The 25350-nt window shown below is 36.3% G+C and overlaps 3 protein-coding genes across 6 annotated transcripts; 1 reads left to right on the forward strand and 2 right to left on the reverse strand.

Moving 5' to 3' along the window:
• Nucleotides 1–3420: 3420 nt before the first annotated feature.
• Nucleotides 3421–6603, forward strand: LOC114518479 (matrilysin-like). Its single transcript, XM_028538479.1, has 5 exons — nt 3421–3955; nt 4609–5042; nt 5216–5511; nt 5749–5763; nt 5890–6603. The coding sequence occupies exons 1-5, from the start codon at nt 3800–3802 to the stop codon at nt 5982–5984; spliced, it is 996 nt and encodes a 331-aa protein (XP_028394280.1). The 5' UTR covers nt 3421–3799; the 3' UTR covers nt 5985–6603.
• A 3602-nt stretch (nt 6604–10205) lies between these two features.
• On the reverse strand, nt 10206–19672 carry LOC114518033 (dystrobrevin beta-like). Of its 4 annotated transcripts, none has more exons than XM_028537925.1 (19): nt 19545–19672; nt 17941–18053; nt 17369–17436; nt 17179–17259; nt 16668–16881; nt 16397–16482; nt 16247–16326; nt 16098–16175; nt 15902–16019; nt 15640–15734; nt 15406–15477; nt 15195–15316; nt 15017–15112; nt 14758–14799; nt 14453–14572; nt 14059–14266; nt 12036–12261; nt 11713–11845; nt 10206–10579 (listed from the first exon to the last, which is right to left on the reverse strand). In XM_028537925.1, exons 2-18 carry the CDS (start codon nt 17982–17984, stop codon nt 11733–11735), a joined length of 1863 nt encoding a protein of 620 aa, XP_028393726.1. In that variant the 5' UTR covers nt 17985–18053; nt 19545–19672; the 3' UTR covers nt 10206–10579; nt 11713–11732. The 4 variants fall into 4 exon arrangements, with proteins under 4 accessions (XP_028393726.1, XP_028393724.1, XP_028393725.1 ...); XM_028537923.1 differs by having other exon boundaries at nt 11713–11848; XM_028537924.1 differs by lacking the exon at nt 19545–19672 and adding an exon at nt 18386–19491 and having other exon boundaries at nt 11713–11848.
• Nucleotides 19673–20298: 626 nt separating this feature from the next.
• LOC114518333 (matrilysin-like) lies at nt 20299–22309 on the reverse strand. The gene is made up of 7 exons (XM_028538310.1): nt 22195–22309; nt 21800–21974; nt 21440–21644; nt 20993–21285; nt 20793–20894; nt 20526–20630; nt 20299–20418 (listed from the first exon to the last, which is right to left on the reverse strand). The coding sequence occupies exons 1-7, from the start codon at nt 22282–22284 to the stop codon at nt 20414–20416; spliced, it is 975 nt and encodes a 324-aa protein (XP_028394111.1). The 5' UTR covers nt 22285–22309; the 3' UTR covers nt 20299–20413.
• Between the last annotated feature and the right edge of the window lie 3041 nt (nt 22310–25350).

The following is a 25350-nucleotide window of genomic DNA, read 5'->3' on the forward strand; positions in this document are numbered from 1 at the left end:
CTTTCACCTAGAAATTAACCTCGCCCACACTGAGTGACGATGCAGTGTCTTTTGGATTTAATTTCACCAACGACGAGAGTGGATCAGGACAGTACCACTCATGGTCAGAAAGACAATTTGAATTTCAACAAAGAACACAAAACCACCAACTATCATCCTTTAGAGCAATATCGTACGACGAACAAGCACCTGACCTGCTTCCTCTCTGGCCAAGTCAGACGCTTGATGCTCCTAAGGTTATAATGCCTCATTCTGAGCCGACCACACCTCACAGTGATAGCAATGATGGTGAACTAACTACATGGCTAAATTTATAAATAGATACATGAGGATTCCATCTTAAAATCAAATTTAATCTTGTTATGTATAGAATGGATGCTCGAGGTGACTTAATTAATGACAAGTGACTGACATATCTATAGTCTAGTTCTTATAATATGTACATACATACACGTATACATATCATAGCTTTAAATTAGAGTAGGACAAATAAGTGGTCATTGTCATTGATACTTGTACCTATTCTTATTAGTGCTCAGGCTACCAATATAAAGGCCGCGCACGAATGAAATTAGCAAGGGCAGTACAGTGTAGTGTTGTGTAGACGGATAATCCAATGCTCGAAACATATTTAACTCTTCGTTGAGCTTGTCTGTCTCGAATCTTGCGTTTCAATGCACATTGTTCTTGTGGCGCATTATAGATTGAGTGTATATTAATATATTAAAAAGCTTTACAATATTAACAATATAGGCTACCTGTATAGATGGCTACTAACAGATATAACCTGTTAGAAATAACTTAACCATAATTGTCTTCCTAAACCAAGAATAGTTCATATAAGCAAGGTCTGTTTTCACAGTGCGATTATCATATTGGTCCACAGCATCCTACCAGATGTTTATAACATAAATTCATGTTGATTACAAAGCTAAGAGGAGTGAAATTTCATTTGAAATTCAATCTTTTGGGTTCGCGCTTTATTGCATATGCACTCAGACTTTTTAAAATATTTCCTCGCGTGTAATTTATTACATTGAGCATGTATTGTAGTATTGTATATGTTATATATAGTATAGTGTTATTGCAAGTTGTGTTGTTGTTATAAAAGTATGCCTACCCTTTGGCTGTTTGCATATTTTGCAAAACCTCGCTCCGTTTCGTGGCACAACAAAGTTCTTTTTACCTTCTACATGTATCGAATATCGTATAAACAAAAAAATTCGACTTTGGTCGTGGCGAAAAAAATTATAAAGACCAGCTTTTAGATGTATAATTGCTGATTAAGGAACGCCAAATAGCACAAATTACTCTTGTGATCGCGTTCTATTACATCACAGACAAAGCATATCAAAAAAATATCAAAAACATCCCTTCATTAGCATAAGACAAAGACTTTTTAGTCCGCCAGCATGTGTTATATGTGCTATTTTATTACAGATGACTTTGACATAATCCACCAGAATTGTCCAATCACTGTATTTTTCCATCATATGTAATTCTATTTGAGATTATTATCATGCAGATAAGAAAAAGGAACTGAAAAATCATCTGTGACTGTGTTATCAGATTGGCGTGTAAAAATTGTGTCTAGGTTAGGAAATATTTTAGAGTGCCAGGTATGCTAGAGACTGTTGGTCTAGACAGAACCTGAACAATAGGCTAGCTATATATATGTGAGATTATATATATTTAAATACTGTATATTATATAATATAACCACAAAATATAATGTAAACTACGAGCACGAAAAGGATGATGAATGGGTTGTAAAATTTTCTAGTCGAAAAGTTGCCTTAAGAGTAATTATATTTTTGTCGTGAGACGTTTCTTTCGTCTCTTCTAACTGATAAGCGATCAGTCACACGTCATCTCTCGCGCGCTGAGAATTGTAGGCCGTTTTGGAAGGAAACTTTGATTGAATTAGGCTTGACAGTTTGACTTGTATCACCGACTTTGGTACACGCAGTGATTTCAGACATAAACTCCACTAACTTGAGAGTTGTTTTGAATACATGAGGAAAATAATGGCAAATCAACCGTAAATACATCTCATCTGCACTTTGCCAAGCATCCATCCATCACAATTAATCCTCGCCTCATCATTCTAAGCGCCCAGATTATCGAAACACAGGTGATGGTTGCATCAACATTAGGAAAAATCTTGTTTATTATATAAGGGCAAAGCGGATACATTTCTCATCACGGTAGATATACGGCCCCAAAATAATTATTACAAATAATTACAAATTATTAGGAAAATTACAAATGTCTTTCAATAATGCACTGCGCAGAAACGTAAAACACCCACAGGAAAACTATTCACGAGAAATAACCTGATCTACACAAATGGTTCGACGCTTTCTAGATCACAATGTAAAATACAAATAGAGTGCACAATCATGCATTTACGCGTGGGATGTAGCGCTTTATTAAATATTTGATCGATAAGGCGGTCCAAACAAACTTATCTAAACATGCACAATTTCTGCCTCACGATGGCACGAACTGCATCCAGTACGTCGGGAACCTCCCATAGATCCAAAAAAGGAATTTCAAAATCATTGAAAGGTTATTCTCGTTTCTCCCTCCCTGTCTCCTTCTCTAGATAACTCACACCCAGATAGACAAGTCCTCTTTGATAAAGATACAAAGTACTGCAAGGTACACGTAATAACTGCCATTTCCTGCGCTTTGTTTAAGAAACAATTGATCTTAGAAATGAGTTAACAATAAGGTTATATTTTTAAGGTTCCCTATCAAATAATACCATAAACAGGAACAGACGATTGGTATGCGATGTGGTTCTAGAAGGTGGTGAAGAGAATCCTCAGTTGTGGGCTGCGAGTATTTGCATGTTCCGACAAAAAGTCGGATTTTGTGTCGTGGGACGTGACAGGCGAAGCATTAAATCAACTAGGATTAGCAATGACTGTAGGGACGTCACACGACCCAGCTATCAAGACCATTGTTATACACCCATGCATTGCTGTTCTGATCAGTAGAGAAGACCTTTCTTCAATATGACTTGTGTGCTTCGAAATGAATATATTCAATAAATGAAAATGTAGAGAAGCTCAAAAAAATCGTACAAAACAATGAATGAATATTTATGATTGCATTAGAGAGGATCGCGGTTTTGAAGTGATATAATATACTTGCGTGCCTTGCTTTTAATTTTGTGGATTCCCAGAAGATGTTTTCGGCGTTTGACAGGCTGTCGTGTGCGTGGGTAATGGAAGGGTGCGTCTCAGAGCTTGAGTTTTGATAATGGTCAATATTTACAACTTACCGCTCAGCGTTATTACCACGCTTAATCCAGTGGGCGGTATAATACGCTAATCCATATATCTTAATCTCAGTGACAAGAACTAAAATCCAAACTTTTGCGTAAACACACCAATAGAAGTTGATAATATTACTTATTTGTTGAAATATACGATTTTTATCGCATTTCATTTCTTCCGATTGTTATTCATACAAAATAAGATGTACCAAGATAATTAGAATGATTGATTTGTATGCTTTAAAAAAAAGAAAAATGTCCATACAAGGCCTAACGATGCAGAACTTCATGCATGAAATATACAAATTCTTATCGCAAACAAAGAAATTATTCGACAATTAAACAATGTTTCTAAAGTGTGAGAACCACACTAAGTAAACATACGTAGGAGCAATGAAATGCTTTTGAAAAAAAATTGAAAAGACATTCATATCCGTTGAGGAATATAAAAGGTTTGGCGCGCAACGAAGAGACCAGAAGTAAGGTAGGTGCAGCAAGCCAGAACGTCACGAAATGAAAACTGTTCTGATTTGGGGAGCTCTAGCGCTGTTAAGCGGCTCCTTCGGTTTCCCTGTGAGCGACGAAGCCACAGATGAAGAATTGGCCGATAAATTATTCCAGGAAGACACGGAAAACAACGTTAACCAAAAAATAAAACAAGATATTTGGGTAAAACAGAACCTTCCACATACTGTATTTTGAAATTGATAATCGTAGAATTGAATCTTAGGTGCAATATTTTTCATTCAATCGCTTGCTACAAGCTCTATGGCTTTGGCCCTTCTTAAATAACTGACAGAATTGTGATCAGTGGCTATGCAAATACTCTAGTGGGTTAATAACCGTAAAAGCAATCAGTTCCTGAAGAAATGAATATTAATAATAATTGAAATTAGAATAGATTAGATTAGATTACAAGCTCAGTTGCATTCTGGGTTTCTTTACTGATCTACAATAGCGGGAAGATCATAGGTCAATATGACGTCAGATGGACGGACTATTAGGCGGGTGAATTCTAGCTTCAATCTTAAGTTTATTATATTTTTACCCTTATGTTAAAGGGAATGTTGGTTAATTCATGTCAGAATTGTGTCGTGTTGCCAAATAAGTATGTTACATGATTAAACTCTGGCGCGAAAAACGTTTGTTAAACAGGGCTGAAATTATAAAAAATATCACCAAGTTTCGATTTGTTATCCAAATACATAGTAGTAAATGGATACTTGACCTAATAAGTTCCCAACCTGAAAACCCGATTTAAATAAGTCGACTAAATAGCCAACAATAATCTCGTATCTTTTTTCATTTCTTCTAAATCTTAGAAATACCTAAAATCTTACGGCTATATTTCGGAAACAACGACGCCGATGCAAAAATCAGAGGGAGAGCAGATTGAACAGGGTATGTGGAATTTTGCTGTTCGGAACGGAGCGAATATTAAGAAAAAAATATTCAAGAATGAAGCTAAGCGTGTCTTCGAGCGTATCCTGGAACGCATTTCAAAAAAACGTCGATGTGGTGACCCAGATATTGGTAAAGGTGCATTTGGAACAGGAGGCGGAATACAGAAGAGATATCTTGCTCAGTCGCCATGGGGAAAAAATATATTAACCTACAAAATTTTGAGTTTTGACGATGATCTAACGCACGAGGTACAACGAGAAGAAATTGCAAAGGCGTTTAAATTCTGGACTGATGCATCTGAGCTTACAGTTAGTGAAGTTCAAGGAACTACAACAGCTGATATCAATATAGAGTAAGGATAAGTTTCTGTCTGTTTCAAGACATAATTATAGCCAACTTTCTTTTCTGGTCTTTATTAAGAATATTTTCCCAAGATTTTCATCATAATCTACCTTTTTAATTGTCTTGCTGTCTGTCCAAAGAAGCCATGTGCAGATTGTGAATGGTATTAATACATTTATTTAGATTTGTCGTTGGTAGTCACTCAGACTCAGTACCATTTGACGGTCCAGGTTTTGTAGTTGCACATGCATTTTACCCCGAAGATGGTCGTATCCATTTTGACCGGGATGAAAAGTTTACCACTGGACAAGCAACCTCAGAAGTCAATCTTCTGTCAGTTGCTGCCCATGAGATTGGGCACGCTCTTGGTTTGGGTCATTCAACAGACAGCAAATCAATCATGCGTGCGCAATATCAACCATATAGTACAGACCTAGCACTTTCTCAGGATGACATTGATGGCATCACCTATCTTTATCGTAAGTCTGTTTTACAACTGTATATGCAGAGGCTAACATATGATATTCATATACAGTGATATATATAGGGTGACATATATAGGATGATATGTGGAGGTGTGATATAGATCATCATTGTTATCATTGTTATAATGACGATGGTTGCCCTGTTAATAATGATGATAAATCAATGTAATACTCTAAAACAGATTAATGAAGTATTATTATTACTAAAATACTTGTTTTCCTCTCTTACAGCTTCAAATAATGCAGGTAGGTTACTGTCAGATGAAATTACATCTTTTACTGCTGCACTATTTGCTGATCTACAGCAAAAGCACCACAAACTAACAAAGAGACAGAATTTTCAAACTCATTTTAAATTTTCCCCCTATTTAGGAGCATGTGTTGATGAATTCTGGTGTGAAGATATTTTGAAAAGTGAATGTTCATTCTTTCCTGGATACTGCAAAAACAAATGTGGCACTTGCTAGTTTAGGCACAAACCTGAGGCTACTAGTCATATGTGCATGATGTGAAATACTGTATTTTATCCAGCAATTTTCACCTTTATTTATATTCACTTATGCTGGCATGATCCAAATACAATTTATATATAGTGTGTTGATTTATTGGTCATAGGTTTTAAGAAAAGTTCTAACCAAAAATATTTTCAGATAAATCTGTTTAATTGTCACCACTGCATTGTTAGGTCATTAGTAGCACAAACAAAATTACTGTATTTAGAAAGCACATATTTATCATATTACACCCAATCTTTAAGACTGGCATTTAGGTAGATTAATATAGCAATACAGCAATATTACTAACATCAGTAGATTTCAAAAAGGTACTAAACCTTGCTGCTAATTCCATTAAACACATATTAAAGAATAGAAATAATGAAATATAGAATAAACTACAGTTCTGTACTTAATCAAACGTTTGCAAGGGATGGCAAATACTAGAATTGACCATGCAGTTGTTCTATTAGAATTTAAAGACAAGTAGAATGAAACTAACAATTCGATTTATAATAAACATTTTTGTCGTATATTTAATCAAAAGCAAACAAATAAATGTAAACAAATATGTTGTCAATAGTAACACCATGTTCAACAAGAGAATTTTGCTTGCTTGATTTCATTATGAAATATAAAGAAAGAATTAGAATACTTACGGAGGCAGCTCTCGACAATGTGAAGTCAACTTTGTGAACTCAACGTTGTCCATTTTTTGGAGCGAGTTTCACGATAAAAAAATCGCCATTTTTTTTTTTCCACACACACGTTCAGTACGTCATCTTATACAAACACAATGGATCCAATATTGCCAACTAAAAATAGGCACGCATTAAGGTACGTTTGCGTTCGAGGATCGTTTTGTAGCAAACTAAATCTAACCCTATCATTTCAACTCCATCCAAAGAACGCTTGTGCTTATGGCAACACTTTTGAAGTCTTCGGTGACAATTCTAGCTCAGACGAAGATATTTCGCCGCATTTCCATTCAATTTAATTTAAACTAATTAAATTTTTATTGCAAACAAAATATGACTAATTTACCCCACGCTACTAAAGGACATGTGCTTCAAATTACGGTCAAAAAGGAGACGCCAAATTCATGTTTAAGTAAAACAGATCAATTTTCGACTGAAAACATCACTACTGTTTTAATCATCGTTTTTCTCGATAGATAAGAACAGACAAGTCAAAAACTCGCACTTCTACACGAACATTTTTTACATAAATGAATTGTGCTTCGCATTTCGCAAGCCGGGTTTGCGGTTCTGAATATTAAGCTAATTATTAGTTTCACAAGAAAAAAATCGACGTTTTATGATTGGCAAACATCTTGAGTGCGAGCCAAGCAAGCAGTAACTTAAACTTTTCGTACAAATTTGGAGCAGACAATCCTATCACACCCTACATTTCTACCTACTGGATAATGCCACCCCATGGACCTAGGCTTTCATTCGGAAGTTTTCTGCGATAGGTCATTCAAAGATGCCTATAAAATTCTTTAGTTTGTTATAGCAGATAGACATAATCTAGAGTATAAAAATTATTCGCTTTGTAATCCAGAAAATGCCAATAAATATTGTCAACTAAAGTTGAACCTCAAACCATTGAACTCTCAACAAATCCAGCATATGAAATGATTTTAAAAACGTATCAGAAAAAGACAATCTAAATCAATCTAACGAGCAGTTATAAAAAATATGCAGTTTTGTGCAGCCCCGAAAACAAATGTTCATTTACTATGAAATTAAAAACGTGTTAGTTGTAGATGCCCTATTGTGAAAGCCAAAATGTTAATCTATTATGACAGAGAATTGATGAATTGAATCTATGATGACAAAGTAACCACAAGCTTAAATTTGCAAACGAAATTGCCAATATTTTGAGCAAAGCCTTTAATTCCTTAGAATAAGAAAACTATCGCCCATAGCAACCAGACAGAATAATATGAAGTCTCAGTATACATCGCTTTTAATTTATTAAAAGAAAGCATACATTGATTGCTCTACAACACTATTTGGACTGTTTAAAGCTGAAGAAAACATAAGTTCTATACAATTAGGCATGCAGGAAGCACTTCTATGTTAATAATTTTTATACTAAATGCCAAAACGTTTGTTTACAGTCACTCAACGGTCGGTCGGTAAGATTGATTTCTCAGTAGCAAAGTATCTTTAACCATGAAAGGGTTGATTATCTTCTACCTCTCTCTTGCCATGAAAGGGTTGTTCTTCAACCAATCCTCGTTTCCCATAAAATGGTTGCTCTCTCTTGCCATAGAAGGGTTGTTCGTCAGCCTCACCTCTTTTCCCATGAAAGGGTTGTTCGTCAGCCTCACCTCTTTTCCCATAAAAGGGTTGTTCGTCAGCCAGACCTCTTTCCAAATAAAATGGTTGCTTTCTCTTGCCATGGAAGGGTTGTTCGTCAGCCAGACCCCTTTTCCCATAGAATGGTTGTTCGTCAGCCTCACCTCGTTTCCCATAAAATGGTTGCTCTCTCTTGCCATAGAATGGTTGTTCGTCAGCCTGACCTCTTTTCCCATAAAATGGTTGCTCTCTCTTGCCATGGAAGGGTTGTTCACCGTCTGATTCTATATCCGAATGAAGAGATAACAATTCTTCTGCTGCCGCGTTTCTTTTGCCAGTTATGACTTGGGCAGGTTTGTTCTCTCTTTTTCCATAAAAGGGTTGCTCTCTCTTGCCAGTAAATACAAAACCGTCTGGTTTGTCCGGTTTGTTTTGTCCCAGGTTTCTTTTCCCGGTCCAGGGTCTTTCGCGGGATGAGCTTTCGGAATTCTCGACAATCTTTCCAAAAACGTCGGTGAAAGCGAGCATAACAAAAACCACTAACATCCCACGCCTGTGTGTGAAATGCATTGTGACGATTTCTTGTGGACCTTCGTAACTTGCGTGGAAAGAACTCGTTTCAAGTGAAGACGAACGGATATACGAACCTGCTTAAATACTCTATTCCGCAAGAACAGGTGTTTAAGAACGCGTTTTCTATTATTCATTCATACGAGAGCATATTTATGAGGAACGTACGTAAGTGCATTAGGCACTTGGTAGGAGGCAAAACAATCTTCCTGAAGGCAAAACGGTTAAACATGTCAATTAAAGTTTAATGCAAAAATATAACAATTGCACCGACTGCAATTATGCAACGCCAAAATATAACGAGGCCTAACACGTATAGACTTAATTGCTTATCCGAGTTCACCTTGTATCTGCCAAATATTCCGTGCTTCTAAATTAATAAAAGCCATGACTTCAAAAAAAAGATAGAAAAGTAATAAGAGTAAAACTATAGAAGTGTATAAATTGACTAGCATATATATTCAAATCAAATATATTCAATGTCTATTCTCTTTATGGCATGAAATTCGATAATATAAGTGCATGATTCCACATCGACGATCCAAATTGACTTATACAGCAATAATATATAGGCACAGGGCAATTTTTGTTTAGTTGTCTCGAAACAATTACATTAAGGTATAAATAATCTCGACGGCATTTCAAAGCGATATTTTTAGATAGAAAATAGCTAAATGCACTAAAGGCATGAGATATTCTAGCCTGTCGTGTATTGGGACACTTTCTGTGTAGAAGTCAAGAACATTCATTTGGTAAAAAATTGGACGAAATATCGCTCTTCATCAATTATTTACAAGCTACAAACCATAATATTTTCTAACGCGTGGATGCAGGTTTGTATTTTTTGCCCTTTTTAGATTTTACTTAGTAGCAAACTAGCTTGGGATTGCTGTATATCTTCATGAAAATTTCCTCATACTTATATTTTGCTATTAAAATATCGCCTTTCGCTTTAAGTTATAAGTGTCCACTTATGAGGAAGAGTAATATTGAAGCCCGAACTCTTCAACTATTGATTTGGGCAATTTTAATCAGCAACTTGCAGGCTTCACTTCCAACGCACACTGACCAACACCTGTGTATTATACGAAATCATTGCTTGTTATCGATCTACAAATCTTTATCGTATCAGATCTGTATAGGAAATGAACTAGGAAGAATATGTAGCGCCTACTGCATGGGGCCCTTTCTGCTGAGGTTCTTTACATTACCTTCTGTGATCCCAGTTGTATGAAGTTTGAATAGTTCATCCGCTAGTTTTAAAGGATTGGAATGGAAAGAAAGGAAAGGGTGAGAATGCAAGGATCTAACGCAGTAATATTAAAACCAAATTATATTTTATCTAACTCTAAATTCTACTTCGAAGCCTTTCTTACGAAATACTGACTCTTGCATAATACATCCTTTCGAAAACTACAGTACTCGATTTCGTACATCGCCAAAGTGATGTACGTTTTGAAAAGATGATGCAAATGATCATATTCTATAAGTTCTGCGCCACTTATGACCATGCATTATACTACAAAAGCATATATATATTTCCTATATATATACATACACGGTCGATACAAAAGACATCTCATACAAAAATAAGACAAAATATATTCCTATGCAAGCCTATCCTTATGGCTAATAGTAACATAAAAGTTCCATACGAATTTGGCAAACCAAAGACCAAGAATTAACTCTAGGCTGAAGAAAATAAAAAAGTCCACGTCAGGAAATGAAGTCGGTTATTTACTATAGTTTATACATGCATAATACATGCAATCCAGACCTCGCAGGCTTGCACACAAACTTCGCGGGTGGCTGGTGAACTTATGTGAAAGATTCGTGACTTGGATATTAGATCGGTTAGCGAAGCTGGCCCAGTTAGTATAAACAATCTCTAAAAGCTAGGATAATTGTTTGAAACTGGGTGTAGAAGGCACTTAAAGGAATTAATGAAGTAGCAAATAAAGCCATTAGAGCATGCATCCAATTAGACAAATTTTCATTAGACACCTTTTGTAGTCGGACAAATTTGCTGAATTTTCCCTTTTTTCCCCCCAAGATAGAGTGTTTACCAATCGAATTTTCATTTGCCTATTTCCTAAGTTCTCATCCTGCATGTAAGCCAAACAAACCAAGGTAGTTAAAACAAAATTATATATTTTATTAAACCCACTTCACTGACTTCAGGCAAATGATTTTGCTGAGCGAAAGAACTTTCAGCGAATTCCAGATGACAAGTTTAAACGAGCCGCACTCCATTGGAGAAACAAATAGCTCTCGTCGCTTTTTAATTTTAGGCAAATGTTTGCATTGTGTATGAATGTATCGCCAAACTTCAAACGTTAATTCTTTTAAACGATTCTTTCAAAATTTGCCTAAAGTGTTCTCATACATGCAGTGTGTAGTTTATTCTCAACCAAAGCGAGCCAAGCCAAACCGCGAAAGTAACCGGTCGAAACAGGCACGGTTGAAAATTTGAACGAAATCTTGAAGTTTCAATGGCTTGTCGAACTGATGCTTCTTATATAAGTTATACGCAGTCCGTAATCGAGTTAATTGACGCAATATTTGCTTCCCTTTAAACGGGAACGGTTGAAATTTAAACAAAGGTTTGATGCTTTAAAGATTGTCGAATCTGAAGCGTTATATTTGTCCATAACCGTGTTCATACATATAGAATATTTGCTTTGCTCAAACGGGTCTAAAATCTCAACAAAGCTTTGATGTTTTAAGGCTTGTCACACAAGAGTTTGTTAACAGAGCGACATCCATAAAGTAGAATAAACACATAGACGATAGAAAAGATTAGTTAGCTTCGCCGTTCACTATACCTTCAAGAAATACTAACTGTTCACCCTTCTGCCGGGATGGGACGGCTCGTATGGTCAGCGGAGATCATTGGTGGCATCCCGTTAGACCTGATATTGTTGTTTAGATCGTCATCGTCGTCATCATCGTCGTCATCTTCTATAACATATGATCGTGTAAAAAACATCTGTTGTTGACGTTTAAACAGAAGTTCATTCGAATTAAGGTCCGTTTATCCAATGCTGCAGACTGCAGAGAAGTGTATAGGGAAAGAGGGGGTACCTTAACCTAACTCCTATTACCAGTCAGGCCCCTCTCTCTCAAATAAACTGATCTGTAAACTCACCTGAAGTGAGTTCATTCACAAGTGACGACATCGCGTTCGTGACATTGTCAGCAGCGTGAAGTAAATCACTACGAAGATTTCTTCCTTGATGACTTGGGTTACCTTTGCTGTCACCGTGCATTGATTGGCCCGATCTTTGCTTCGGCAGGGAACGTATCTTATAGTCCTGGTTCCTGGGGAGGGTCGATGGTGAACTTGGCGTAGAGCGAGTCCTTGGTGAGCCAGCCTAAAAGTTAAGATGTTTGAGTAATTTCCACATAATCACCCTCGAACAGTCGTTTACTCGACGAGCGAAGTCGTGGCTAGAAACCCAATTAAACGAGCCAATCGAATTTTGTATAACATCAGACTTTTCGTGCTTTACGTCATTATAAACGATCAAACTACGGGCCCCGGTAACGAGAACGAGTGAATAGTTACTGATGTTCAAATAAGACCTCTTATACATCAGAGCATTCGTAACTAATTACTCGTTCACATCTCTCAAAAAAAGAAAATCGCAGAAGAAATCGCTAGTGTAAACGGGCCTTAAAAGACTGAAACAAATATTTTTCCCATTATTACAATTCAATATATTGTACTTTCGAATACTCAACATAAATGCAAACAAAGTGAACCTATAAAATACTTTTTTATATAATCATAAACTCTACACTATATGTAATAAACTAATTCAACTTATACATTAAAATATTTGAATCTAAAACGAATAATATGCGTAACATATTGAGTGGTAATGCGTAAATGTATAAGGTCTGTTTGTTGGTGAAATAATGCCCTAAGACTAAGCTCGTACCCAGGACCTTCTCACAAGGGCAAAGACCCTGGGAACGAGTCTCATTTAACGCTTTTTATGAACACATGAACACAGAGAGTATACCTGAAAATAGATACATCAATATTCAAATAAAAATTAGGCGAAACATTCTTATAGTCTCAATTAAACAAGTGGGTTTACGATCAGAATATCCGCTATATTGCCAGGCGTTTTTTTACATCATAATTACGGTAGCACTATATGTAACTCCTGAAATATTTTTCGTTAATTATAAACGCTTTTGCCGCGAATTTTCCGAGGGGAGGTCTTGAGAAATGTGGCACTTTGAATTTACGATTACAAACTAATGAACCACATATTAACATATTAATATAATAATTTTGTAACTTTTTAAAATCTATTAGTAGTTACGAGCTGAAATCATGAACTATGGCTTGAGCTCTCTCATATTATTATAATTAGACAGTTCAATTGGAAAGCCGATAATTTTCCTATATATTTTTATAAGATCTTCGCCTGTGACTTCCAAAACTAGGGTCCGTCTTGTCCCAGAACTCAAAGATGTTCGACCTGGAACACAGAGAACACAGTGGATAAATGGTGTTGAACCAGGATTAATGTGGAGAAATGGTGGTGTTGTATCAGGATTAATGTGCAATCACTGAGGGAACTTAGGAACAAAAACACAGTGAACAGTGCTGATTAATGGTGATATAAGCTCGAAGGATTTTATAGGGTATTTCATGACAAGAAGAAATAAGGCACACCTATGTATTTATGGTAAAGAAATTTGGCTATAGATGATTGTCAGAGACATTTTAGTGCAGAATAACTTTGTAGGTTTCTATATATCTTATATCTTGGAATCACCAGAATGATTTGAGTGCAGAAAAGATAAAATACAATTCAAACACCATTAATCCACTTTGTTCTCTGCGTTTAAAGGTCTCCTCTACAATGCAATATTATAATGGGTTAATAAGTTACGAGTTAACTGGGAAAGGAATCTCTTGCCAACTCTGTCCACTCAATGCAATTAAAAATTAAGAACCACTGGTTGCTAACTACCTCCGCCAGTAGTCTACCCCCTAGAGGCGTTGTAACTCTGATTGATTAGAGGCAACTGTTTTAAACAGCGTGGCACAATCCAGAAAATACTCTTTAAATAGCAGTTGTTTAGACTCAAATATCTAGTGCAAATACACAAGATTTAATTTCCAAATCACATTAATACCCGACACTAACCTTCAATATACTCATTAATCCTTCCAGCTGCGACATTAACTCTTTCCTAGTCTCTTGTAGTGCGCTCATCCGTAATTCCAGCTCATCTTTCTTCTGACGTAATCCTTTTAGTTCCTCCATCTGTGCTGGGTCCGTTGTTGCTCCGTTTGGTTGGTCAGCGGCGGCCTCCCGTACTTCACGAAGATTCCGAATCTCCTCAAGTAACTCCCTGGAAGTGACAAAAAACCGCATTCACACATTCTTATCATGAACCAGATTGAATTATCACATTTCTTCTATTTTCATTTTCTAATTTGATTATAATTGCTGATTATGATTTCTAATTGACACACCCTAGCACGAACATTGGGGAACCCCCCTGACCACAACTATTGGTACTGGAAAATAGGATTACCTGTTCGTAGCCTGAAGGTCGATGATGATTTTTCGCTTAGCTTTGTTCTGTTCCAGATCTTCCTTTAGTTCTGCTGGGGTTTTCTTCGCATTTGGTGGCCCATCCGTGCTCTCAGCCAATCTAATCAAATCAAGAAATTCTTTACTAATCTTCCAAGAGACGGAACAAGAAAAAAAAATGGAATACTGTTTACCGTGTAGTAATGTCTACGTATATAACAACAACACGGTAGAAAGGATCGTAACAAAAGGAGTTGCGTCGCACAGCTATTCTCTAATCTCCTGAAACAATCCAAATTATCCTACCTGGCAGCGTAGCGAGCTATAAGTTTATGTTCATCATCCACTCTAGAATCACCACAAAAGCAGAAGAATCAAAGTTAAATGTTGAAGTTTTCCAAATTATATAAACTACCCGAGGTAATATTCCTTCCACATAGTGAAATCTAAGTTATATAGATACAGTGCTTCGCATGAGATATGATTAGGGTGAAAGTTCAAGTTATTAACTACAATGTTCCTATGATGATCACTATATAGGCATACAGTAACTCTGTCCACTAACCTGGAGTCTGCACTGTCTGGATCACTTAGCTTGCCTGAGGAGCTTGGAGTGGAATGCGACACACCATTCATAGTAGAGTAATCCTGAATTGATGGCCTGGTGAAAGAAGAATAAAACATGTACAATCTTGAGTCTTTAAGAGAGAGAATTTATATTTCAAGGATATTAAATGACTTACACAATATTTGTCATATCCATGGTCTGATCAGGATTCGGCTCTTCTGGATAATCAGGTACCTTAGGCGGTAGAGGATCTGTTACTTTACCAGCTGAAAGTCTGGTTCCCTTTTCACCTTCACTCTGGAGAAGTTGGTGGAGAAAAAATGAAGAGAAAATGTAATTAATATGTTCCATTAGGGATATAGATCATTGAGGGACGGTTGACTTACCCAGGTTGAATACTCTCTTGAGTCATGATCAACTGCATGACTTCCAGCTACTCTGCCTCTCCAAAAACAATCCTGGGAATGATGTCAAAGAGATTTTAAGTGGTGCTTGTGTATTAAGTGAATGCATATCAAATAATAATTGTACAAGTATTTTATTCTTAAAATGAACACCATTCAAAAAAATTCTAATAAACAACCTTTGGAAATATTCAAGAAAATAGAAGTAGCTTTTACCTGGCACAAAGTGTAGCCAACACAGCGTAAACATTTATACCGTAGACCTTTGAATGAAGTTTTCTTACATACTTTGCAAGCAACTTCATGTTTAGCTGTATTAAAAAGATAAATATATTTAAGTACAACAAATATGACTTTACATTAGGCCTCTTGTAGAAGGCAAGTCTTAATTGTCCAAAAGCAACTAAAAATTGTCTAGTATTAAACAGATGTGGTGTGGAAAATAACTTGTGTGGCAAGGCAAATAAAATAAACGTACTTCTTGAAGCATAAATAATTTTATGAAAAGCTGTGAGCCATAACAATGATGGAGGAGGATCGCTGGCCAGAATACAGTCAAGAAAATGTTCTAAGGTTGTTGAATCCTGTCTCAGAGGCTACAAAAACAAATAGCATGAAAAATTCCATCCCAATTTTAACTGATTTTACATTGTGTATATGAGCCTACTACCTACCCCAGTTGGTCTAAAGAATGAATTCACTACATCTTCGTTGAAACCAAATGTTGGAGATTCACCAACTGCTTCTGGAAGCTGGTTGTTGAAGAGAAAGATGGTGTCAACCTAGCGGGTTTTATTCAGCAATCAATAAAACTTGAATGTACCTTCAAGATTTCTTTCAAGTATGCTTCGAATTTGGTGAAATTTAACTTGCCATTCTGCTCTGACACTTGAGAAAATACATCTGCATATAAATAGTTCAGGATTAAGATACATCATTTTGAATTGTAATTTGATTGCAATGAAGAACTCACATCTCAACTTATCAACTTGTCTTCCTGAGCACAACATTGAAAGTGATGCTTTCACAGATAACACTCTTATCCTATCATTTGCATCACTGAAAGAAAGGAGTTATTTAAAGATGAGGTTAATCAAAACTGTGCTGTGGTATTATCCTAATTACTATTATATTACAAAACCACCATCTAAGTTTATTTGCAAGTCCATTCTCACAATCATTGCCAACACAACTTCAATCACATCCAACACAATCTCTTATATTTCTTACTTTCATCCACACACCTGTCATAGGCATAAAGTAACCAGTGTTTTACCAGAGCAATGCATCTTTCAACATCAATATCAGTAGTGGAAGGTATCCTTTTATTTAATGCATAAAATATACTTGATAGTACGGCTTCCAATCGTGATTCATGAATGTCACTCTCATGATCTAATACATGCAGATTATTCTCTCGGAATGCTTCTATCATGTTGTATATATCCACAAGATTCACTGTCAAATAAAAATGATCAATTAGGCTGGATTTCCACTTCCAAAGAAACTGTTTACTAGCAAAATATTTGCATATTTTCTTGTTAAATGAGAACAGTCCAGCTGAACTAGGTTATTACTATAATTCTGTCAAAATTTAAAAGAAGGTATGCAAATATTCTGTCAGTAAACTCTTTCTCTGCAAGTGGAAATCTAAACACCCTTCTTCAGGTCTAGTACAAATAATGTGCTTCTCAAGACTCAAGAGCTGTATGGTACCAGATTAAGGGCCATTGTGCTGTCACTGTTATAACTCACAATTAGTTTTTGTCATTATAAAGGAAAGCTTGGCTCCAGTTCTGTATGATGCATACTTTATCGAGTCAAAATTCTGATCATCTACAACAAAATACATGTGAAATTACATACAATACTAATCAATCCTACAGCTCTTAAAAAATTAGGTCTAAGCACAGCTATATCAAACATCAAGATTATATTTTCTTACTCATTTCATTGATCAAATCTTGTAGCATTTGCTCTGCCTGATCTCGTGGAATAGACTCATTTTCAATACTAAGGAATAAATCATTTGTTGAAAAAATGCTCAACAACTGGGTTAGTTAATCCCAATAAAATACTGAAACATGATGCTCTTTTAAGGTCATGACCAATCAATAGTTTTAAATATTTTTTAGAAAAAAAGTTGGATGCCGATTTCAAATTTTTCGTTACCACCCAAAAATATTTAAATGTTTTGATGACATTGGAACAAATTCATAGATGTCAAGTGAGGCAGTCTTGGAATAAAAGGAGTGTTGTATTTTTGTCACCCTCTTAATTTGCAAACAATACAATAGTACCATGTATTGCACTTAATTTAATTAATTCAATTATCCTATTACTTATGACCATTGGCAAATGCTTTAAATGCCAGATTATATTCAAAACAAAATCAAAACACTGAACATGTTGTAACAGTTTTCAAACAAAGAATGGTTCAAGGTTAAAAGGCGTATATCTTGTAAACAGAAGGATAAGATATGGAATTACAAATGTTCAAATTGCTCTTTTACTTACTTTCCCTTTAAAGTTGGAGCGGTTGTAGCGTCTAATATAGACATCTTGACGAGCTCAGTTTCTCTGAAGTGTTAATGAATATGTAAACACTGCAGTCTTTCCTCGAACGAAATCTACAAATGGAACGAGGAAAATGTTACAAATTAGCGGTAATTTGTCACAAATTTTCCCTTTAAACCCACGTGTGTACGAGGTTAACCGATTCCATGGTAATAATCCTTGGCACTAATCAAAAGTGGTTGAATTCGGTCAAAAATGCAAGTAAATTCATTCTAACAGTTGTCAAGTGTACACAATGGAATTAAGTGTAAATCCTAAAAACAACACATCAACCAACAAAAATATAACGTTTCATATTAATTCGAACAACACCAGTCTCGGGAAACGTTTTATCGCTTCACGAATCGTATTTCATGGCTAATTAGAACAGAAATATCTTACCTACCTGAAAGCGAACGGCGAGATCTGATCGCTGACGCTCGCAAATAGACGTATCATGAGACATTATACAATTGACATTTACTGAAGAGTGAAATCGGATATGGCTGTATCCTGAAATATTGTTTTAACTGCACGTAGACCTTTGTGTTCAATGATATTAGGTTCTTTTACATAAAGCAATTAATCATTTGCTTTACATCACACGAAAATTTGGAATATATTTCGAATGATCCTCAGACGTAAATGCCGAAAGGGCAAAATAATTGTGGTTTTAAGGAATTAAAACAAAAATTTTTAAGTGAAAGGTTAAAGATTATTGGCTTCATTCGCCCGATCTGCTGCAGTTTCTTGTTCATAAATTTTCACATTACAATATTTGCATATATTGAATGCTGTAACACTTTTTCTTGCAAGTTCCATCTGATCTGATGGCTTATGTATTTAGATTTTCAATGCGATTATTACCATGATTCAATAAGCACAAACAACACAGAAGGAAAGTTAAAATATTTGGGGTTCACATCGCTGTATGAAAGCGAGATCTGAAACATTCGAAAGGTGTTTGGCCCCACAAAACCACGAGTGTTATACACTTATACAAGTTGACAATTAGCAATATCACAAAAGAGTTTTGAATAGACAAAACGACAATAAAATATAGTCAATATCAACAACATGCACATGATCGTGACAAAATATTTCTGCTCGTTTTAAACCCGGCTTATTGTGTTAGCGAAGAATATTTTATTAAATTATCTGGGGTAATACTATAACGCTTAATTCACAGAAGCCCTTAGAATATAACACTCGGAAACACACTTTAAAGTTTAAAACAGCAATGCATTTGCAGCCATGAATAGAAAGTAAAAATTATCATTATTAAATGTATGCCGCTATTTACGTATAAATGAAAGTTTAAACGTTTAATAATTTAATAACCAGCTCTTGGTCGGTTGCTTCGGGTAAAAAGCTAAATTGAGGCATTAATCTATACAACAAACTCGTCAGGTCGTGGGCTGCAGGCTTTACCTACAGGTCGACAGGCGAAGCATGTCAACACAGTAGGCGAACTAAGTCGTAAAGAAATATGCACCGTGTTGACAGGCATATACGTTATATGACAAGTATTTTCCATCAGGAATAAAGAATAATGTAGGTTATACCTGTATTTTAGGATTGTGCGATTGTCGCGGCAATTAAGAGGTCAGGATATCGTAGCGAAACGACAGACGTTGAAGCATTCTCGTTTATTTCGTCGCGGCCATTTTCCCCCGTGAATTGTTTTGGCAGATTTATCTGTTGTACGCGTGCGCAAAACGCATCGAAGCACAAGAATTTCAAATGCGCAAAAAATTCAACAAGCGTAAAAACTCTCAAGTGCCCAGAAAGCACTTGAGATTGAAGATGATGAAAGATATAAGGTTCTTATACAGTTTACTTGATAGAGGTGATAGAAGAGGTCAATATACAATAGTCCTAGTAAACTAACGTAACGACCCCTTGCCGGAATATAAATAAAGAATCACGACAAAAATGTTCAGGAAAAAAAGATTTCTTTCGTGAGATGGTTGAACTGTCATTCAAGTATGTTACGCTTTATTAGGCCCGTTTGCATACGTTGATGAATGCCGTCATTGACAGAGTGATTGTTTCTGATTATTGATCAGTGAAATCTTTTGTCCACAAATATGTTTTTTATTAGTGGCTGCCGACCATAAAATATAATCGCACGATTGCACGAAAATATATTCCTCATAATGGTGAAAGCTGATACCTCCCTACGACTCCCACCTTAATGACGAAATTAATAGGCTACATAGACTACCACGTACTATATAGTAGTAGCATGTACATTCGCTGACAACAGATGAACTAGGACACCAAAAAAGAATAGATTATTGAATAGATATCGTTTAGACTTCTTTTTATTATCTCTTTCCTTCTGCAACAAATATCATGAATTTATCGCCCAAATTTCTTCCATTGATAACTAATACAACATACACAGAAAACACTGCCATCATGCAACTGATCAACCTGGAAACGGATGAACAAAAGATCGATCAATAAAGAAAATCTTAAAACGTTCATCGTCCCTTAATATTATCATGTCAACCAGTGTTGTTTTCATTCACTTTACTTACATCTTCCACAGGTTTTTGTGCACCAGTAAGACATATTGTCGGGATAAATTCGACAATAATCAGCCGCCAAAAGATCACTACAATACGATATCCTGTCCTTGCAGTCTGGAAGAAGAGGAAAATGAATAAACCAAGACACCAAGTGATGCGCAGTGTTTTTCTAAACCGGGGCTCAATCTTGCCATGCATACCCGGAGATGACATTAACTCGCTCTGATCAGTCTTACACTCTTACTAAAATAGTCACGGTTTGAAGATCTTACGAACCTGTCTGGGTAGTTTGTGGACGAACTGGAGTTGTAGGTTTCTGGGTGCTTGGTGGAACTGGCGGATTTGTTGCTGGTGGATCTGTAACTGGCCCAGTGGGAGCTGAGAAGAAAGCAATAAAAGAGATCAGATCCAGTCAAAGCTACTGAAATCAAGCTACAATGTAGACTACTGCTACTACTACTGCAACGAATACTCACGATACAAAGATTGAATGCCTTGGATGTCATCTTCGTGTAGCTGCATGTCTGGTTTATATCCCTGGTAATACGGATACATGACCGCACCATAAATATTAGTATGATGAAGACCCAAAGCATGACCCAGCTCATGCACAGTCACCCACAGGAGATTAGTACCAGAAGATGTCTGATGAGTGTACGTCTCGTCTTCATCAAAATGTACTCGACCATCTGAGGGGAAGAACGCATGCGCCAAGGTGCCACCTGGACCATCGAAGGGATAATAATCACCATGATTGTAACGGCCAAATCTAAAGAGTGTTTTCAGAATAAGTCGAATCATGTATTGCGGATTATGGATCGTCTCAGGCACTACCCGCCATGGGATGGTGGTCCATAGTTTTAATCCACATAGTCCTTAAACAGTTTCAACAGCCAATTCAGTCGACATTCTTCACCACTTACAGGATATTTATATCAGCAGAGTTTGTAGCTGATTTAGAGAAAGTGAGCCCAGACACTCTGCTCCAGAAAGTAAAAGCTTCTGCAACTATTTCTTCTACTTTCATCCAGTGCAAGTCTTGACCGTGGTTTATAAATCTGTACGTTAGATGTGTTTTTGACCAAGGACTTGCTGTGACATAGCGCTTTGTTTGGCCATTCATGTTTACTACAAAATATTCCAAAAGATCATCAAAACTTGAATGCTGCACTGAGACACACAATCTACTGTGGCCCAGCGCCTGAGTTTCGAGACGTCTGGACTAGAATACCTCTTTATGGTTCAATTAATGATTCAGTAACCTGAAAAAGTTATACACATACCTTGTACCAGATCCCCGTTTCCACAGCGAGGTTTTTTCATCAGATCCTTGGTTGCCTTATCTAAAAGACCGCTGACAGGTAAGCCGAAAAATTGCTGGAAACGTTTTATTCCTTCACCGACGTCCGCACCAGTGGCTCTGCCGATTGGCAAGTATTTATACTTCATGAGATATTTCTGAAGAAAAAGAATGGGTTTTAATTGTGAATCTTTCAACCTGCATGACGAGTGATTTGGAAGGACAAAGTGTCTCATTTTTATCGTTAATATGAACTAGAACTATGTCAGGTCTTCTTTCTGCCTTGCTTTAATCCATTTATAGTGTATTTACTAAAACCTATAACAATCACAGTCATATATTAGAAACTCAAGTGGAGAAGAAGAAAAGAATACTCACTAACGCAAAATCCTTGTCTTGGACAGGCGCGCTTTCAGAAAAATATACTAGACACAATGTCAAAAACAGCACTCCAAAAAATTGAGCCATTTTCACAAATAATGTTCCAGACTTGCAGCAATGAACACTAATGAGTGCAGTCGTAGGGGCAAAAGGTGCTTTTCAACACTCGCTTGTTTTATCAGTTGGTGTTTAGCATGAAAATAAGATCCAATAAACCTTCATTACTACTTTAATACAATTTTGAGCAGCTGCGTCGCATTTGCACTCAATTCAGCTAAAAAAACACCGAAATCGCGCAAAATAATTAACAAAAACGGCGTAACAGAGATAAGAACAAATGTTTGACCTGCAGTCAAAAGATTGAGCAAATATTGTATCCCAGCGTTAGTTAACAGATTTTAAAGATTAAGATTTCTTATCTGATAGCAATTAAGCTGTTGTGAACCCTAAGAATCAATTTTCTTCACTATAACAATATTCTTTTAACTATGGTACCAAACGATTTATAGCATCCCATGTAAAGTCAAATGTAATTTATTAAGTATCTTGTATATACCTTTCATGTACCATAAACCTTATATCTCACTCTGGAGCGAATTAGTATAGTGATACATTTATAACGAGAAAAACTGATGAAGAAGAACGATTGAGATGGCAGTTGAAGCTGTAATAGCGTAAACAGAAGTCGCCGCATTACTCTCGTGTTCTCGTTTCCATTGACTAATGTAGTCGTATTTCGGCTTAGAAATTATTGAACTTTCTTCTGTAAGAAATTAATTGCATTAATTCAGTACGTGATAAAGTTTAGTCGCTCGAAAGTCGTGGACAGTTGAAAAGAGTTCACAATTGTCTCACTAATGTTTGACCTCGTCAATTAAAATTATACCCACAACACTGAATGCGAAACAATAACGTACTTTTCTTGCATCTTCCATCCTCGCGTTTAAAACCACGTTTGCACTTGCAAGAATACCTTCCAATTTTGTTTACACACTTCGCATTGGCTCCACACAAGTCCTCGTAATATGAACATTCGTTTATATCTGTGACAGTATAGTGTAGTTGTTTTAAGACTTGCTAAACTATATATTACGAAACTTTTGATATTACATACCTTTACAGTTCCATCCATCTCCTTTGAAGCCGTAAACACATTGACAAACTCGATGACCTTTGCTTGTCTTACATACTGCGTTACGATGACATTTCCCTCTCTTTCCCTCGCACTCATTTCGACCTAGAATAAATAAAATAGTGTTTAGCATGCAACAATGCTTTGATTTGGACAAATTACACAGAAAATTACAGCCATTGATTTTTTATCCAATTTTATCTTCAAGTAAGACCATTGCAAAATTTAAGAATAAACGTTTACCTTTGACATAATAATCAAGTGGCTTTTTACAACCGGTCTTCGGCTTCATTTCTCGATCGTGACAAAGCCAACATTCGCCAGAATCTGTATCATATTGAATCAGCACACATTTCTTTTGTTGTTCACAATGCCATCTGCATTCTCTTTCAGTGGTAATCTCTCGAATGACTTCGTAATGTTTTACACTAATACACAATTTAGGATGAGAGATCCATGGCTCTCGAAGTGCATCTAAAGACAATTAATACAAAGAAACACAAAGGTTAATGTTTGTCGCCTTCTCTATAACATATTTGTAAAGATTTAAAGAGATTACTCTCTGGAATGTCTGTCGCAGCGATAGTTGTTGGTGGTTTGCTAGTCGTCGTGATTGCTTCTGTTGTTGGTGCTTCAGTTTGTAATTTTTCATCCTCACAAAACTTTTCACCATTATTACATCGACAAGTGTAACTTCCAACAGTATTGATACACTTAGACTTCTTGGAACAGTGTCTTGTTTCTGCAGCACATTCATCCACGTCTGAAAACAATTCAAAATCTTGACTCAGACACAGAAATTTTATTACATGCATTTTAATATTTCTATAGAGCCAAACTGATGGTTGAGTAGTTTGTATACGTGTTATCATGCAAGTGATTTAACACTTACCTACGCAGGAATTTTCTTCTAACTTCCTGAAACCAGGATGACATGAACATTTGTAACTGCCGATTGTGTTCTGACAATCGGCATATTCACCGCAAATATTTTCTTGACCGCATTCGTCGTAATCTTGACTCAGACAAAGAAATTTTATTACAAGTTTTAATATTTCTATGGAGCCAAAATGGTTGAGTATAGTTTGTGGTGCTATCATGCAACACTTACCTTTACAGTCATTTTCTTCTAACTTCTTGAAACCAGGATAACATGAACATTTGTAACTGCCAATTGTGTTCTGACAATCGGCATATTCACCGCAAATAGCTGTTTGACATTCGTTGTAATCTAGGAGGACGAGAATAGATATCTTTACTAAAACAATGGCAAACTGATAACCAGCTAGGGAGAGCTAGCCTTCTTTTCTCAAAGGAAGTAAATATCAATCTCGCTCTTTTAAATTGTTCGTGCATGTACCTGAACATAAGTCTACTCCTTTCCTCCATACAAAACCACTTTTGTAGCAAATGCAATCGAAACTCCCGTGAGTATTGAAACACTCAGCATCTTTTCCACATAATTTACGATTGACTTTACATTCATTAACGTCTGGATGAAAGTTATGTAACATGGATTCAGCTGTATAACTATTAAAGTTTGCAATAAAGAACAACACCGTTGATGACTGAGATTGCAAACATTACACTGACCGCCGTCGATTTGATGTGCTTAGCTTTTTTATGGGTGGCTTATAATGCTTTTCGTAGGCTTGATTCATTCCTTCAAAATTGATAGTTAAATGCGTTAATCTTCACTAGTATGCTTTGTTGTTCTTTTAAATTACCTTTGACGCCAAAGTCGATCTTTGTAGAACATTTAGGGCCTGGCCTGCTATCAAAAAGCCAACATGTTTGTGCTCTTTTACTGTACTTTGACATAAGACAGCGAGAATCTTTATCACAAATGCTGTTGCAATTCCACCCTGTTTTTACATGCTTTTTACTTTGGTAGCTTATAGGACTTCGACACATAGATTCCCGCCGTTGCCGTCGCTGTTTGTCTATCAATGAAAGCGTCTTGTTGACTTAAAACACTCATTTAATCATGCACTGCGGATGAAGACATCGTGCTATTCTTA

This window comes from Dendronephthya gigantea, unplaced genomic scaffold (genome assembly GCF_004324835.1).
Source record: "Dendronephthya gigantea isolate DGI-Jeju-01 unplaced genomic scaffold, DenGig_1.0 000010F, whole genome shotgun sequence".
In the NCBI taxonomy this organism is placed as follows: domain Eukaryota; kingdom Metazoa; phylum Cnidaria; class Anthozoa; order Malacalcyonacea; family Nephtheidae; genus Dendronephthya; species Dendronephthya gigantea.

Excerpts from the sequence above, each read along its gene's own strand:
- LOC114518033 (XM_028537923.1), bottom strand. The coding sequence starts at position 17,984 with ATGTCTATATTAGACGCTACAACCGCTCCAACTTTAAAGGGAAA. Across the intron at positions 16,020-16,097 it reads CATTCTTTAGACCAACTGGG|CCTCTGAGACAGGATTCAAC; the intron begins GTAGGTAGTAGG and ends TTGTTTTTGTAG. Across the intron at positions 15,317-15,405 it reads CAAGAGAGTATTCAACCTGG|AGTGAAGGTGAAAAGGGAAC; the intron begins GTAAGTCAACCG and ends CAACTTCTCCAG.
- LOC114518479 (XM_028538479.1), top strand. The coding sequence starts at position 3,800 with ATGAAAACTGTTCTGATTTGGGGAGCTCTAGCGCTGTTAAGCGGCTCC. Across the intron at positions 3,956-4,608 it reads AAATAAAACAAGATATTTGG|AAATACCTAAAATCTTACGG; the intron begins GTAAAACAGAAC and ends TCTAAATCTTAG. Across the intron at positions 5,043-5,215 it reads ACAGCTGATATCAATATAGA|ATTTGTCGTTGGTAGTCACT; the intron begins GTAAGGATAAGT and ends ACATTTATTTAG.
- LOC114518333 (XM_028538310.1), bottom strand. The coding sequence starts at position 22,284 with ATGGCTCAATTTTTTGGAGTGCTGTTTTTGACATTGTGTCTAGTATAT. Across the intron at positions 21,645-21,799 it reads AAACGGGGATCTGGTACAAG|TAAACATGAATGGCCAAACA; the intron begins GTATGTGTATAA and ends AATATTTTGTAG. Across the intron at positions 20,895-20,992 it reads AGGCATTCAATCTTTGTATC|CTCCCACTGGGCCAGTTACA; the intron begins GTGAGTATTCGT and ends CTTTCTTCTCAG.